The sequence below is a fragment of the Pan paniscus genome, chromosome 9 (genome assembly GCF_029289425.2).
Source record: "Pan paniscus chromosome 9, NHGRI_mPanPan1-v2.0_pri, whole genome shotgun sequence".
Lineage (NCBI taxonomy): Eukaryota > Metazoa > Chordata > Mammalia > Primates > Hominidae > Pan > Pan paniscus.
In genome coordinates this window covers 74,892,270-74,907,669 of record NC_073258.2, presented here as the reverse complement: position 1 = coordinate 74,907,669, position 15,400 = coordinate 74,892,270, and the positions used below count along the sequence as shown (strand labels likewise).

The 15,400-nt window shown below is 50.5% G+C and overlaps 1 protein-coding gene across 1 annotated transcript in view; it reads right to left on the bottom strand.

The window, feature by feature from the left end:
* Positions 1 to 15,400, bottom strand: part of DNAJB13 (DnaJ heat shock protein family (Hsp40) member B13) — a 24,227-nt gene extending 8,827 nt beyond the window's left edge. Inside the window, exons 1-4 of the mRNA XM_003814672.6 lie at positions 15,237 to 15,400; positions 7,688 to 7,791; positions 6,453 to 6,614; positions 1,019 to 1,176 (exon numbers count right to left, since the gene is read on the bottom strand). Of these exons, the coding sequence (XP_003814720.2) occupies positions 1,019 to 1,176; positions 6,453 to 6,614; positions 7,688 to 7,791; positions 15,237 to 15,304 (492 nt within the window). The 5' untranslated portion in view covers positions 15,305 to 15,400. The remainder of the gene's footprint in view (positions 1 to 1,018; positions 1,177 to 6,452; positions 6,615 to 7,687; positions 7,792 to 15,236) is intronic.

Here is a 15,400-nt window from a genome sequence, read left to right as displayed (position 1 = left end):
CAGGTGACCTTTGCACACGTGAAAGATGCTCTATGGGATTTGTACTTGGGCTCAATCCTCTAGCAATGGGAAGAGCCTCCAGCAATGGGGACAGCCTGCCCTGAGCCACTCCCACTCCCATCCTGTTGCCATGACAACCAAGAACTTATGATTCCAGTATGGCAGAGGATGCCATGAGACTGGGGCTGGGGGCTGAGATGCCAAGCAGTCACCATTAGTTGATCAAACACACAGCTCCAGCCCTGGCCACTAACAGATACATGGTGAAAATGTACTCCATTCCTCTCTCCAAATCCCAGAGGCCCGGCCCTGAGCCTCCAGCAAGTCTCTTAATCCCAAAGAGAGAAATGAAAGTCAACATATCTAAGCCTCCTCCAGTGCATTCCCCACTGGGGATCCTTCCACTCCCCAGTCGCATGTCCAGATGGGTTCCATCTGTGGAAAGCGTGGCCGCATCGGCATCTCCTCTGCTGGGCAAAGGTGGAGGGGGCTTGCTCTTATGCCTGGCACAGGGCTGGGCCATGGGACAGGGCCAAGCCAAGGACTAGACACGAGGCACTGAGGGTCTTCCTCAACCCGTCACCTTGGGGACTATCTCCCAGCCCACCCTCCATGCCCACTGTTCTTTCTTATGCACGAGGCATGCACCCTGATGAAATCCTGGGAATATGGTCTGGTAAAGCCCAGAAGGAAGAATTCAGAGGAGACTCCTCCCATTCAGAGCCTTTCCAGTTCCCACGGGGATGGGGCTGAACTGAAAGAAAGGAAGGGAAAGAGCCTGTCCCAGTTGGGAAGGCTGCAGAGGGCACTCCTGCACTAGGAAAGAACCGGGCTAATGTCTTCAATTGTCCCTTCTGAATTTCAGATTCTGGAATTCTAACATCCTAGGTCTCTGAATCTAAGGTTCCATAATTCCATCAGAGACCATCCCTGAGTCCTCCCGCCCAGGTAAGGGAGGAGGCAGCTGCTAGGCTGCAGGAGATAGGTGGCTCCCGGGAGGAGCAAGCTGAGTACTCACCCTTCTGGAGATCTTAATTTTTTTGGTGCAGCCAAAGAATAAGTCCTCCAGGGACAGGTAGAGATCCCGTTCGACTTGGGGGTCCTGCTTCTTGACCCCTCGGCCCTGGAGCCCCCCAAAGTTCAAATCTACCTCACTTCCTTCTGCATCAAAAAACTCTGCAGGAGGTAGGGAGAGGAGTAAGAGAAATTGTATCCAGAGACCCAGACATGCACATGCACGCACACACACACACACACACACACACACACACACACACACACACACACACACACACACAGCCTCCCTATCCAGATATGCTCCCCAACCTCTTCAGTGTCCTGTGTAATACCCAGCATCCTATAACCACCTCTCAGACTGGCCAAGCCAAGGAGCTGTCTTCAACTGCAGATGCAGTGATTATCATCCTTTGCCATTTCCCACTGCTTCACCTCCCCTTGGGACATTCCCCCCGCCCTCCCCGCCGCCCCCGCCACGCTTCCCCGTCTCTCTTATTCACAACTCGGATACCGTAAGTCTGGCTGTCTCAGGAAAGGGAGGCACTCCCTCTGGTGGCCGCACTCCCGAGCGCGGAAGTCCACCGCGCTCTTCTGGTGGAAGACCACCAGAAGAGACTGCTGGTAGTCCTCGGCAGGAAGGTCAGAGCCTGCCAGTCTTCCCTACTCTTCCCCAGACTCCATAACCCTTCGCTGTCCAGCCCAGCCCAAGATTGCTAAAGACCCCAGACTCAAGTTTCTATAAAGCTGTTAGCTGAGATGGGGGAGGGAAAGGGTTGGTCCCTAACAATTTGAGAGGCCACCGGCATTCCCCAAACTCCTCTTTCCTCAATTTCTTTTGCCCCTGCCCAGCTCTGCACCCATAACCCCTCTTGCTGCCCCCATCCTTCCTCCCAGTGCAAAGACAGCCCCATCCTGGCTCTGCCCCTGATGTGCTGTGTGATCCGTGGGCTTCAGTGTCTTGGTCTGTGGGATGGGGTAATAATGCCTGACCTGCCTTCCACCATTAAGATGAAGAGCTAAAACTTGCTGAGAGCTTACTATGCGTCAGGTGCTATTTTTGGAACCTTACATTATTATTTCATTGGTCCAGGGAGCCCAAACAAAATGCTTAAGGTCCCGTAGCTAGTAAGCAGTAGAGTTGGGATCTGAACCACAGGACAATATGACTACGGAACCTGTGTCCTTAACCACTGTGCCACACCGCATCACTAGATGTGGAAGCCCCTCATAAGCTGTAAACTCGAGGGGCGCTATGGTTAAGAGTTTCCATATTCTGCCTCTCATGGTTAATGCCATGGAATGAACTTCACAGGCTAGAATGGTGAAATGACCTTAGGCAGGGATGGTGAGGTGACCACACTATGTCCCTCTAAGATGTGATGGGCAATCAAGAGGCCTGAATCTTCTGGTCCTCCTGTTGCATTGCTGAATTCACTTGTTCACCCAGACCTACAGTGTACCAGGCAGTAAACACCCCAATAGCCAGTCCACAGGAAGCCCAGCCCCTCAACCCTGCAGGGAGATGGGACTCAGGAACCCTTGGGGTGGAGCACTATGGCAGTATAGCTTCTGGGCACTGCCTGAGGAAGCCCAGACCCTGAGCCTGACCTTTCCCAATGAGCGATGCCCTGTAGACTCACTTGGCTCCTTTGAACTGAGACAGGTAGGGAGGCAAGGTCCACTGTATGGCATTTTTGGACTGCAAAGCCCCTTTCATTTTTTTTCTTTTTTCTTTTTTTTTTTTTTTTGAGACAGAGTCTCAATCTTGTTGCCCAGGCTGGAGTGCAATGGCGCAATCTCGGCTCACCACAACCTCCACCTCCTCGGTTCAAGCGATTCTCCTACCTCAGCCTCCTAAGTGGCTGGGATTGCAGGCATGCACCACTGTGCCTGGCTTTGTTTTTTTGTTTTTGTTTGTTTGTTTTTAGTAGAGATGGGTTTTCTCCATGGTGGTCAGGCTGGTCTTGAACTGCCGACCTCAAGTGATCCGCCGGCCTCAGCCTCCTGAAGTGCTGGGATTACAGGTGTGAGCCACCATGCCCGGCCGATTGCAAAGCCCCTTTTCATAAACATTATCTCATCTGATAATAGCCCTTGAGCCTTAATGATTATTTTGGCTGTGTAATGGTTAGGAAGCTGGGGTTTCAGAGGGGTGAAGAAATTTTCCCAGGATCACACGGTTCACAAATGGCAGCGCATGGATTGGAAACAGGCCCGCTACTCGAAGCCCCTTGCTGTTTTCAGTCTCACGTGGAGCTTATAAACTCAGCTTCTTCTGGCAGACACGTGAGGGTGGCACAAGGTGGGAGCAGTCTCTGAGGCAGAGGGGCTGTAACCCACATATTGGCACAGAAAAGAGAAGGAAAGAACTTATGAAGTTCAGAAAGGCTGAAGTATAGTCAGGGAGAAGGGGCAAGGGGTGTAGGAGAAAACAGGCAGTGAAAAATCTAGGCCTTATGTGGGTATAACTGGAGCCAGGAAGTCAGGTGTGAAGGTCTTTTCACTGCCTTTGCAAGATGATTCTGAGCCTCAGAAATCAACTCTTGGTCAGTTTGTCTCAGACCTGGAATCACGCACCCATCCACCTACTCAGCCATCCTTCCGCCTACCCAGCCATCCATCCGCCTACCCAGCCATACATTCGTTTACCCAGCCATCCGTCCGCCTACCCACCCACCCACCCACCATGTGCTCATCTATTCATTCATACACCCACTCATCCATTCATCCATCTGTCCTTCCTTCATTTCATGCATCCACCCATCCACACTCACTCTTGTCAGATGCTAGGCTGGGGTTTGGCTACGCTGAGATCAATCAGACCTGGAGGATCTCCCAGTCTGGTAGGGAGACAAGCATATTAGGGAAACTATAAATAGCACAAGAACTGTTTTAACTGCAAAAGAGACAAGAGGTATCTTCCCACAAATACAATATTAGCAAAAGACTGGGAAGAAACTACCCATCAATAAGACAGTAATTAAAAATAATAAATTAGACCTGGCATGGTGGCTCACGCCTATAATCCCAGCACTTTGGGAGGATGATGCAGGCAGATCACCTGAGGTCAGGAGTTCAAAACCAGCCTGGCCAGTCTTGAGTGGAAACCCCATCTCTACTAAAAATACAAAAATTAGCCAGGCATTCTGGTGCCCACCTGTAATCCCAGCTACTCAGGTGGCTGAGGCAGGAGAATCGCTTGAACCCAGGAGGCAGAGGTTGCAGTGAGCCAAGATTGTGCCACTGCACTCCAGCCTGGGCAACAGAGCAAGACTCTAATAATAATAAATTATAAAACATCCATGGTAGCCATGCTGGCACTTGGCATCTGCTCTGTCCTCCTCCTTGCATACCTTCCCTGCTAGAGAATCTGTAGAGCCAAAAGGAACATCCCCCAGACTCTCTTGCAGCTAAGGTTCTGGCTTTGAATTCTGTTCATCAGGTAGTTCCTGAGCTACTTGGGAGGCAGGAAGAAGGCGGCAGGCATCTCTCCATGGCTCTGTCTGGAGCTGGTGAGCACTGTTCTGGAAATACTAGGTTTTTCTGCAGCAGCCTTTGTGTGTCCACCCACGAGTTTCATGCCTGTCAGAGGCAAGTGAGGCAGCAGTTGCAGCTACATTTATGGCATGCTCTGGAATGCAACGGTGACATTTCCTGATTCCTTCTTTGTGACTGTGGCAGAGACAGCAGCTCTCCTTGTGGGCCAGTTTAGAGGTGGTATTCTTGGAAGATTTCCTACAGGGCCAGCTTACAGCCTTCTCACCCAGGCCTTTCAATGATTATTTATTTATTTACGTATTTTATTTTTTTGAGACAAGGTCTCAATCTGTCACCCAGGCTGGAGTGCAGTGGCCCGATCTTGGCTCACTGCAGCCTCAACCTCCTGGGCTCAGGCAATTCTCCCACCTCAGCCTCCTGAGTAGCTGGAACTACAGACACACACCACCATTCCTGGCACATTTTTTTGTAGAGATGGGGTTTGGCTATGTTGCCCAGGTTGGCACCAAATTCCTACACTCAAGCGATCCAGCCACCTCAGCCTCCCAAAGTGCTGGGATTATAGGAGTGAGCCACCACACCTGGCCTCGGTGATTTTTTAAAGCACCTAATTCCCTGTTTTGAACCCCTTTCTGCTTCACGTGGCTAAAACAGTATTTGCTTCTGCAATGGATCCCTAATAGACATCTGTACAATGAAATCTTATGCAGATCTGTACATAGTATATAGATTTGCATGTAAGTGAATAAAGTAGATCTATATATAGTATAACATATAAGATAATCTCCAAGATATATTAAGTGAAAAAAAAATCAGTGTGTAAAATGTGGCCCTATTTCCTTAACAAAATAAAAGGCTTCTGTAAAAATAAATACAGCTCATACAAGCATGGAAAGTTTCTGGAAGGACACATAAACTGTTTACTAATAGCTGCTTCCCTAGTAGTTGCTTCTGAGGAAGAAAATGGAGGGCTCGGCCGGACACGGTGGCTCATGCCTGTAATCCCAGCACTTTGGGAGGCCGAGGTGGGCAGATCACCTGAGGTCAGGAGTTCAAGACCAGCCTGGCCAACATGGCGAAACCCTGTCTCTACTCTATGAAAAATACAAAAATTAGCTGGGCATGGTGACTCACACCTGTAATCCCAGCACTTTGGAAGGCAGAGGTGGGCAGATCAGCTGAGGTCAGGAGTTCAAGACCAGCCTGGCAGACATGGTGAAACCACGTCTCTACTAAAAAATATAAAATTATTAGCTGGGTGTGGTGGTGGGTGCCTGTAATCCCAGCTACTCAGGAGGCTGAGGCAGGGAGAACTGCTTGAACCCCGGAGGCGGAGGTTGCAGTGAGTGGAGATCATGCCACTGCACTCCAGCCTGGGTGACAGAACAGGACTCCATCTAAAAAATAAAAATAAAAAAGAAAGAAAGAAAAAGAAAATGGAGGGCTGGAATGTATTTCTTTTTCAATGAATTCTGTTTTACTTTTTCTTTTGCAATGTGTTTTATATATATTTATTAAAGTAAAAATAGGCCAGGCACGGTGGCTCATGCCTGTAATCCTAGCACTTTGGGAGGCCAAGGCAGGCAGATTGCCTGAGCTCAGGAGTTCGAAACCAGCCTGGGCAACATGGTGAAACCTCGTCTCTACTAAAAATATAAAAAAATTAACTGGGTGTGGCAGCGTGCGCCTGTAGTCCCAGCTACTCGGGAGGCTGAGGGAGGAGAATCATTTGAACCCGGGAGGCAGAGGTTGCAGTAAGCCATGATCCCACTACTGCACTCCAGCCTGGGCAACAGAGTGAGTCTCCATCGCCAAAAAAAATAAGTAAATAAAATAAAATAATAAAGTAAAAATAAAAACAAAACTACTCAACGAAAACATCACTTATAGCTGTGTCCTTTCTCTATAAGGCAAGGTGGGGGAGGAAGACCTCTTACCACTGAAGGGGTTGTTTCCACCAAAGAACTCGTGGAACACCTTTTCAGGTTTGCCGTGGAAGACGTAACCAGTTGTCCATGGGGTCTGGGATCCAAACTCCAAAGGAATCCCACCCTTCAGGCCCTCTTCTCCAAACTTGTCGTAGATGCCTCTCTTCATGGCTGTGGATGGGCATCACCTTAAGGAGGTGTCCAACTTTGGGGGCTGAGATAGGTGCAGGGGCTGGGAAGCAGGCGGATATGGAGAAAGGGAAGGGGCAGAAGCAGCCTGATCCCAAAGTGCCTGCTGTCTGGCAGTCTTTGGAATGAGACCCTAGGAGTCAGGGGTTCCATTTCATTCTGGGAGGACCTAGGTATGGCTCCTGTAGCCCAAAAGAGAGACGGGAAAGCCTTGAGTTTGCTGGGGGCAGGGTGAGAGACTGCGGGAATAACTGAGAGACTGAGGCTCAGGCAATGGCCCTGGGATTTGGCCTAACTCAGTCATCATAGCCACTGTCTTATCTGGGGTAAACGGAATCGTAGAACCTTGACATTTTAGAAGCTAAGAATTCTAGAGCCTCCAAATTTTAAAACTTTGAAATCCTAGAGTCTAAGGACCCTGAAGTCCTGAAAACTTGGGGCTGTAGAAACCTTAGTGATCTTCTAGCTGTACTTCCGCAGGAACCAGGATTAGTCTCCAGGACAAGCCCCCAGGGAAAGCCCCGCAGGACGGCCCTGGGTGCCGGGGCGGGGATCACACTTTCTTCACTCTGTTGGTTTCCCTAGGAGACAGATTTCCTAAATACTCCTGGCCTTTCTCTGCCTCTTCCTACTGTTGCTGGCCCTGGGGAAATGGACACTAAGCCACTGGGAAGGACCTCCGGGAGGGACAGGTGGGCACGCCTGCCCAGCTTCAGCTTTCTTCCCCGTAGTTGCAAGCCCCTTATTCTGTTTCTCCCGGGGAAGGTCCCGTCCCCGCAGGGCATAGGGATGCGTGGGGAATGTGCCCCAGCTCCCACACTGCCTGCCAGGATGAGCGAGTCAGTATAATCCTGGGCTCCACACCCCACGTCCTCCACCTCAGCTTGCTTCTACTGAGAAAGGCGGGTCCGTATTCTGTCTTCTCTGTGTGTCTAGATTCTAGGCAGGGAAGAAGGATGCTTCCTCGTTATTGGGCCCCCTCAGAAAACCCAACAGTCTAGAGACTTAAGGAATTATCCCAATCAAGCGGGGTGCTCAGCCCCACAGCTACTCACGGTCACTCAGCACGTCGTAGGCCTCTGCTATTTGCCTGAAAATCTCTGCTGAAGACGGCTCATTTGACTTCAACGGGTGGTGCTTAAGGGCGAGTCTGCGGTACCTGGAGGAGGGAGAATTAATACAAGTCGTATCAGCTGGTCTGTTTCTGAGGGCGGACCAGAGTTCAGAGCCGGCACTCTGTTCACTCCTGCCTAGCTATAAATCCGGGGTGGCTTCACCGGCTGTGGTGGCTGCGGAGGTGCACTGCTCAGCTCTTGAAGAGTAGCTGGTGCGGGGAGCACAGTTGACCGACAGTTCCAGCAGCTGCTCCCCTGGGCATCTGAGCTGAAGCTACTGCCCCTGAGCTGCCCTCAATGCTTACGTGTGGTGGGGATACCAGGGCTGGCCCATTCCTGCAAGACACAGGACTCCTCCAACGGGCAAGCTTTGCGCGAGGGCTCCCCAGAGGCTGGCTGAGCTGCTCCCCGGGCCTCGCTGCACTCTCCCTCCTTCCTCCCCTCCCTGTCTCCACTCGCAGGTGTCAGGCTGTACTGTGCGCGCTCCTGCTCCCTTCCCTTCATACTTCACGGTTTCTCCAGGTGCACTTCCTGCTCATCTAATCCTGTTTGCTTCTTAGAGGACCGGAGCAGACACACAGGCGTCTTGGGAGGATGAGCTACAGTTGGGTGTGCAGCGGGCATGGCTGAGGCGCTCAGTGTCCGTCCGGTTCCTGTGCCGCCCCCACCCACTCTGCTCATTTTTTCCCCACTTCTGTTCCTGCCCAGTCCTCTGCTATTTGCCTGAAAATCTCTGCTGAAGACGGCTCATTTGACTTCAACGGGTGGTTAAAGGGCGAGTCTGCGGCACCTGGAGGAGGGAGGGTTGATACAAGTCGTACCAGCTGGCCTGTTTCTGAAGGGCAGACATCGCAGCGTCTGAGAATATGTATCGGCAGTGACCCGGGGTGGGGGAGAGATGGAGCGGATTGGGTGGTTTGTGGAGAGCTTAATAAAGGGACCATTCGCCCAGGTGCTGGAGGAGCGGAGGGAGACTGCCAGGGACAGCGGAGTGCAGTTTTCCCAGGCCAGGAACCCCGAGGGGTCTGTTGGAGTGTGTGGACAGGGCCCTCAGCGGAGCTGTGACCTTCTGTCAAGCGACACAGCTGACTGAAGAGACCCCATAGGAAGAGAACTGGGGAATAAAGCCGCAGCCCTGCCCTTCTCCTTCCCCATCTCCCCGCCTGATGCTCCCCTGGGCCGGCTCCATGTGGAAGGCTGAGGGCAAGGAAGTCTCCCTGAGCCCAGCAGGGCAGGAAGGGTGGGGAGTGGGTCTGGAGGGCTGCACGGGAAGCATCCGGCACAGACGCCTGTCATTCAGCCCAGGCGTGACCCCCCACCTTGCCTCCACCCGCTTTTCCAGCGCCCACACCCGCCTCGCCGCCATCCCCAGAGTTCCACAGCTTCTCTTCTTATTCCAGAGGCAGGCTTCTGTCTCTCACAGCTAAATCTCCATCCCGAACCAGACCACTTCCCTGAGCCAAAGACTACCTCCAAGTGCCTACTTGCCATCTCCTCTCCAAGGTATCATAAATTCACTGAGCCCAGACATATACTTTTTTTTTTTTTTGAGATGGAGTTTCTCTCTTGTTGCCCAAGCTGGAGTGCAATGGCACGATCTCGACTCACTACAACCTCCGCTTCCTGGGTTCAAGCGATTCTCCTGCCTCAGCCTCCCAAGTAGCTGGGATTACAGGCGCAAGACACCACGCCTGGCTAATTTTCGTATTTTTAGTAGAGGCAGGGTTTCACCATGTTGGCCAGGCTGGTCTTGAACTACTGACCTCAGGTGATCCGCCCACCACAGCCTCCCAAAATGCTAGGATTACAGGCGTGAGCCACGGCGCCCGGCCTTCTGAAATACTTTCTGACCAGGTCCCTCTCCTGGCATAACCCTTCACTGGTTTCCCCATTGTCTCCAGCATAAAACTCGGATGTCTCACTCTAAGATCCAAGCCCCTGCTTCTCCCTCTGGCCTCACTCACTGTTCTCTCTTGCTGCTCCCTTGACCTCTCCTGCATGACTCACCCCTCTGCAGCTCCTCCCAGCTTCTCTGGGTAATTTTTAATTCATCCTTCAACTTTCGACTCAGGTGCCAAATCCTCCAGGGCACCTTCCCTGATTGCTAGCCTCCTTTCTAGGTTAGACTCCCCTTCCCAAGTCCCCAGCACCTTTGATCCTCGTCCTCAGCAGTGCTGTGTTCCAGGTGTCTATTGACTCCTCTGTCTAATAGACTGGGAGGTCCTGGAGTTGCTGCATCCAGTTCTAGCCCCAGTGCTGGGCACTGAGCAGGAGTGAGTAAATAAATGATACATGCTAAGCATCCTGCAGGGCAGTCCATCTCACTGTGGCATGGCTCTGACTTTTAGGCAATGCCTCCTCTTACTGTGATAGGAAGCTGGATCTGTGGTCCTGCAACTGCCCCTCCATCCATAAGGGTCCTGGCTGTGCCCTGGGGACCTTACAGAGAGAATATCTACCTTCAGAGACTTGAAGACAATTGTCACAGCCTTCCAAACCAGCCTTTCTCAATTATAAAGGTCACAGTCAGTTATTTTTATTTATTTATTTAGAGATAGAGTCTCACTCTGTCACCTAGGCTGGAGTGCAGTGGCGCGATCTGGGCTCACTGCATTGTCCGCCTCCCAGATTCAAGTAGCTGGAACTACAGGTGCCCACTACCACACCTGGCTAATTTTTGTATTTTTAGTAGAGACGGGTTTTTGCCGTGTTGGCCATGCTGGTCTCAAACTCCTGGCCTCAAGTGATCTCAGTCTCCTGTAATCCCAGCAATCTGCGAGGCTGAGGCAGGCAGATCACTTGAGATCAGGAGTTCGAGACCAGGCTGGCCAACATGGTGAAACCCCATCTCTACTAAAAATAAAAAAATTAGCCGGGCACAGTGGCACACACCTGTAGTCCCAGCTACTCAGGGGGCTGAGGCAGAAGAATCACTTGAACCTAGAAGGCGGAGGTTGCAGTGAGCAGAGATCCTGCCACTGCACTCCAGCCTGGGTGACAGAGAGAGACTCCGTTTCAAAAAAAAAAAAAGTAACAAGGTTTGAGAAAGGTTTAGTTTTTCATATAAATTTGAGTGGTTTCAAAATTATCCCTGCAGTAACATCACTCTCATTCACCTGCTTTCCTGAGTGGGAGAGAAAGGGGTGAAATCACAGCTTGAACGCTGCAATTATGAATCCTGGGCAATTATAAACTATCATGATGCTTTTCTTCCTTATATAAGTTTAGCTCTTTTTTTTTTTTTGATCAATATCTAGGTGATCCCATGAGCAAGCATGTCATACATGTGACTTAGAGTTATTGCAGGGGAGAAGGGTTAAGGACTGCTTTTTGAAACCTACATAGTTCTTTTAATCACTCTATTTATTTTTATTTTATTATTTATTTTTGAAATGGAGTTTTGCTCTTGTTGCCCAGGCTGGAGTACAATGACTCAATCTTGGTTCACTGCAACCTCCACCTCCCAGGTTCAAGCGATTCTCCTGCCTCATTCTCCCGCGTAGCTGGGATTACAGGCACCCGTCACCACGCCTGGCTAATCTTTTTTAGTAGAGACAGGGTTTTACCTTGTTGGCCAGGCTGGTCTCAAACTTCTGACCTCAGGAGATCCTCCTGCCTCGTCCTCCCAAAGTGCTGGGATTACAGGCATGAGCCACCGTGCCCAGCCTTATTTACTTATTTTTTTGAGATGGAGTCTTGCTCTGTCGCCCAGGCTGGAGTGCAGTGGCGCGATCTCGGCTCACTGCAAACTCCGCCTCCCAGGTTCGCGCCATTCTCCTGCCTCACCCTCCTGAGTAGCTGGGACTACAGGCACCTGCTACCACGCCCGGCTATTTTTTTGTATTTTTAGTAGGGACGGGGTTTCACCATGTTATCCAGGATGGTCTTGATCTCCTGAACTTGTGATCCACCCGCCTCGGCCTCCCAAAGTGCTGGGATTACAGGCGTGAACCACTGCGCCCGGCCTATTTTTTTTAATTTTTTTTTTGAGACGAAGTCTCACTCTGTCACCCAGGCTGGAGTGCAATGGCACGATCTCAGCTCACTGCAACCTCTGCCTCCTGGGTTCAAGCAATTCTCCTGTCTCAGCCTCCCAAGTAGCTGGGATTACAGGCACGCGCCACTACACCCGGCTAATTTTTTGTATTTTTAATAGAGAAGTGGTTTCACCAAGTTGGCCAAGCTGGTCTCAAACTCCTGACCTCAAGTGATCCACCTGCCTCAGCCTCCCAAAGTGCTAGGATTACAGGTGTGAGCCACTGCGTCCAGCCATTATTATTATTATTATTATTATTATTATTATTATTTTTGAGATGGAGTCTCGCTCCATCGCCCAGGCTGGAGTGCAGTGGCGCGATCTCGCTCACTGTAAGCTCCACCTCCCGGGTTCATGCCATTCTCCTGCCTCAGCCTCCCGAGTAGCTGGGACTACAGGTGCCCGGCTAATTTTTTGTATTTTTTTTTTTTTTTTTTTTTTTTTTTTTTTTTTTGAGGCAGAGTCTCGCTCTGTCGCCTAGGCTGGAGTGCAGTGGCGCACTCTCGGCTCACTGCAAGCTCCACCTCCCGGGTTCACGCCACTCTCCTGCCTCAGCCTCCCGAGTAGCTGGGACTACAGGTGCACGCCGCCACACCTGGCTGATTTTTTGTATTTTTAGTAGAGATGGGATTTCACCGTCTTAGCCAGGATGGTCTTGATCTCCTGACCTTGTGATCCATCCACCTCGGCCTCCCAAAGTGCTGGGATTACAGGCTTGAGCCACCGAGCCTGGCCAATTTTTTGTATTTTTTAGTAGAGACGGGGATTTAGTGTGTTAGCCAGGATGGTCTTGAGGGAAGAGAGCGACCGTCTCATATTGTTTTATACTCAGTACCTGTTTTAAAAAAACAACAACAACAAGGAAGTAAAACCAAAGACAGGCAGCCCAGCGCCAGGCCCGAAACCAGGCCTGGGCCTGCCTGGCCTAAACCCAGTAGTTAAAAATCAACTCATAACTTAGAAACCGATGTTATTCATAGATTCCAGACATTGTATAGAAGAACATTGTGAAACTCCCTGCCCTGTTCTGTTTCTGACTACCAGTCCATGAAACCCGTCACGTACCCCTTGCTTGCTCAAATCAATCACGACCCTTTCATGTGAAATCTTTAGTGTTGTGAGCCCTTAAAAGGGACAGAAATTGTACACTCGGGGAGCTCGGATCTTAAGGCAGTAGCTGGCCGATGCTCCCAGCTGAATAAAGCCCTTCCTTCTACAACTCGGTGTCTGAGAGGTTTTTTCTGCGGCTCGTCCTGCTACAGTCTCGATCTCCTGACCTCGTGATCCGCCTACCTCGGCCTCCCAAAGTGCTGGGATTACAGACATGAGCCACGGTGCCCAGCCCAGCCATTTTTATTTTTTTGAGACAGGTCTTGCTCTGTTGCCCAGACTGGAGAGCAGTGGTGCAATCACAGCTCAATGCAGCCTCTACCTTCTGGGCTCAAGCAATCCTCCCACCTCAGCCTCCCAAGTAGCTGGGACTACAGGTGTGTGCCATCATGCCCAGCTAATTTTTAAATTTTCTGTAGAGACAGGGTCTCCCTATGATACCCAGGCTGCCCTCTCAAACTCCTGGGCCCAAGGGATCCTCCTGCTTTGGCCTCCTAAAGTGCTCAGATTACAGGCATGAACCACCATGCCAGGCCTTAATCACTCTTTATATGACATGGTTTCACATGCAAATGATTGCTGGACACATGCATTATCTCATCTAATCCTATTTCAATCTCACAGCAACCTTTATTATGATGATGATTTTTAGACATGGGAAAACTTCGGCTCAAAGAGGTTAAGTAATTTGCCCAGGTCACACAGCTAGCAGGTAAGTGAATCTGGATTCTGATCCAGCCCTTTCCAGTGCTTAAGCTGCGCTTATCTTTCTGCACTCCCACTCCCCTTCCTCCTGATTACCTTTCCCTGGATGGGTCCTTCTGGTCAATGAGATGCTCCAAAGAGTGGGTGACATCATACACTGTCCTGAGTTGTTCTCAGATCCTTTCATGAGTTTGTGTCTTTTTTCTCCAACACCACAGACTCTCCACTTATGCCACTGATCCCCTACAGGACCTGGCCCAGGAATAGGCCCATGACTGGCAACTCTGGGAGGCCTGATATCTGAACACTGGCTCCACCATTTACTAGTGCACTTGTGGGATAATAATGGCACTTAATTCTCAGGGCTGTTGTGAGGGTTAAACAGTGATGGAAAGTTCTCAGAACAGCACCTACACACTCAAAACATGCACCTATTGTCACTGCCTAACTTAATTGATTGAGTTATCCTGGACTCCTCTTTTCTTCACCCTCCAGTGATCCACTTAATTGCCAAGTCCATTCCCTCCCCTTTCTCTGGCCTCATCTTTTGCCTTGATTACCACGAACAGCCTCCTAAAGGGTCTCTCTCCTTCCAAGATAACTTCCACAGCCCCCCATACTTCCTCTTCTGTAACACTCATCACAGTTGTGGTGACTTATTCAACATCTATTCAGCAACAAAATCTAGCCGCATGAGGTAAGGGAGTGTCAATGTCGGATTCCGACATTTATCTCCAGCTGCTACCACTGCAGCAGGAGTGAAGTACCCTCTCAACCCTTGTGGTAGATGCTCAATAAATATTTGTTAAAAAAAAAAAAAACATGTTTTTGGCCAGGTGCGGTGACTCACACCTATAATCCCAGCACTTGGGAAGGCTGAGGCGGGTGGATCACCAGAGGTCGGGAGTTCAAGACCAGCCTGACCAAAAAGCAGAAACCCCATCTCTACTAAAAATACAAAATTAGCTGGGCATGGTGGTGCATGCCTGTAATCCCAGCTACTTGGGAGGATGAGGCAGAAGAATCGCTTGAAGCCAGGAGGTGGAGGTTGCGGTGAGCCGAGATCACGCCATTGCACTCCAGCCTGGGCAACAAGACCAAAACTCCGTCTCAAAACAAAAAACAAAAACATGTTTTCAGAAAAATGTACTGACTCTTGTTGTAGGCTTTCTTAGGAATGAGCCAGAATGTCCTTAAGACCCGATGGAAGTATTCAGGAATGTAGTTTAGTCAATGCTGAAAACCTCCATCATGGCCAGAATTGAATTTATAACATCCATCTGGCCCGGCCACTCCCTTGTTCACAAGCCTCTGGTTCTCCATAATATTCAAGATAAAGTTCAAGTGGCTCCTTTGTCCCCATTTCATTGCTGGGAAAAGCAAGGCACCCAGGAGAGGAGATAGGGCATGGAGCATAAAGGGAGACGGGTTGGGAGCAGATTGAGGAACTGAAGAGTTCAAATTTACAACCTGGGCCCTGACCCAGACCAAAGCCAGGATACAGGTATGCAAGAAGTGAAAGGAGGAACAAGGTTTACCTTGTCTGCGCTAAGCTGTGCAGGAAAGCTCATTTTGGAAGAGAAGAGGGCAGGGCCTGCCCCAGCACACCCCTAAGGCCTGGCTCCCACCCCAACTTACGCCTGCTTGATCTGGGCATCCTCTGAATTGCGAGTGATCCCGAGCACAGAGTAATAATCCTGGCCCATGGCTGGCTAGCTGGCAGTCAGGCCCTGGATAGTCCTCAGACTCTAGCAAGGCTGTTAGTTGGCTTCCTTGGTTGCTCCTGACAACTGCACAGGTGC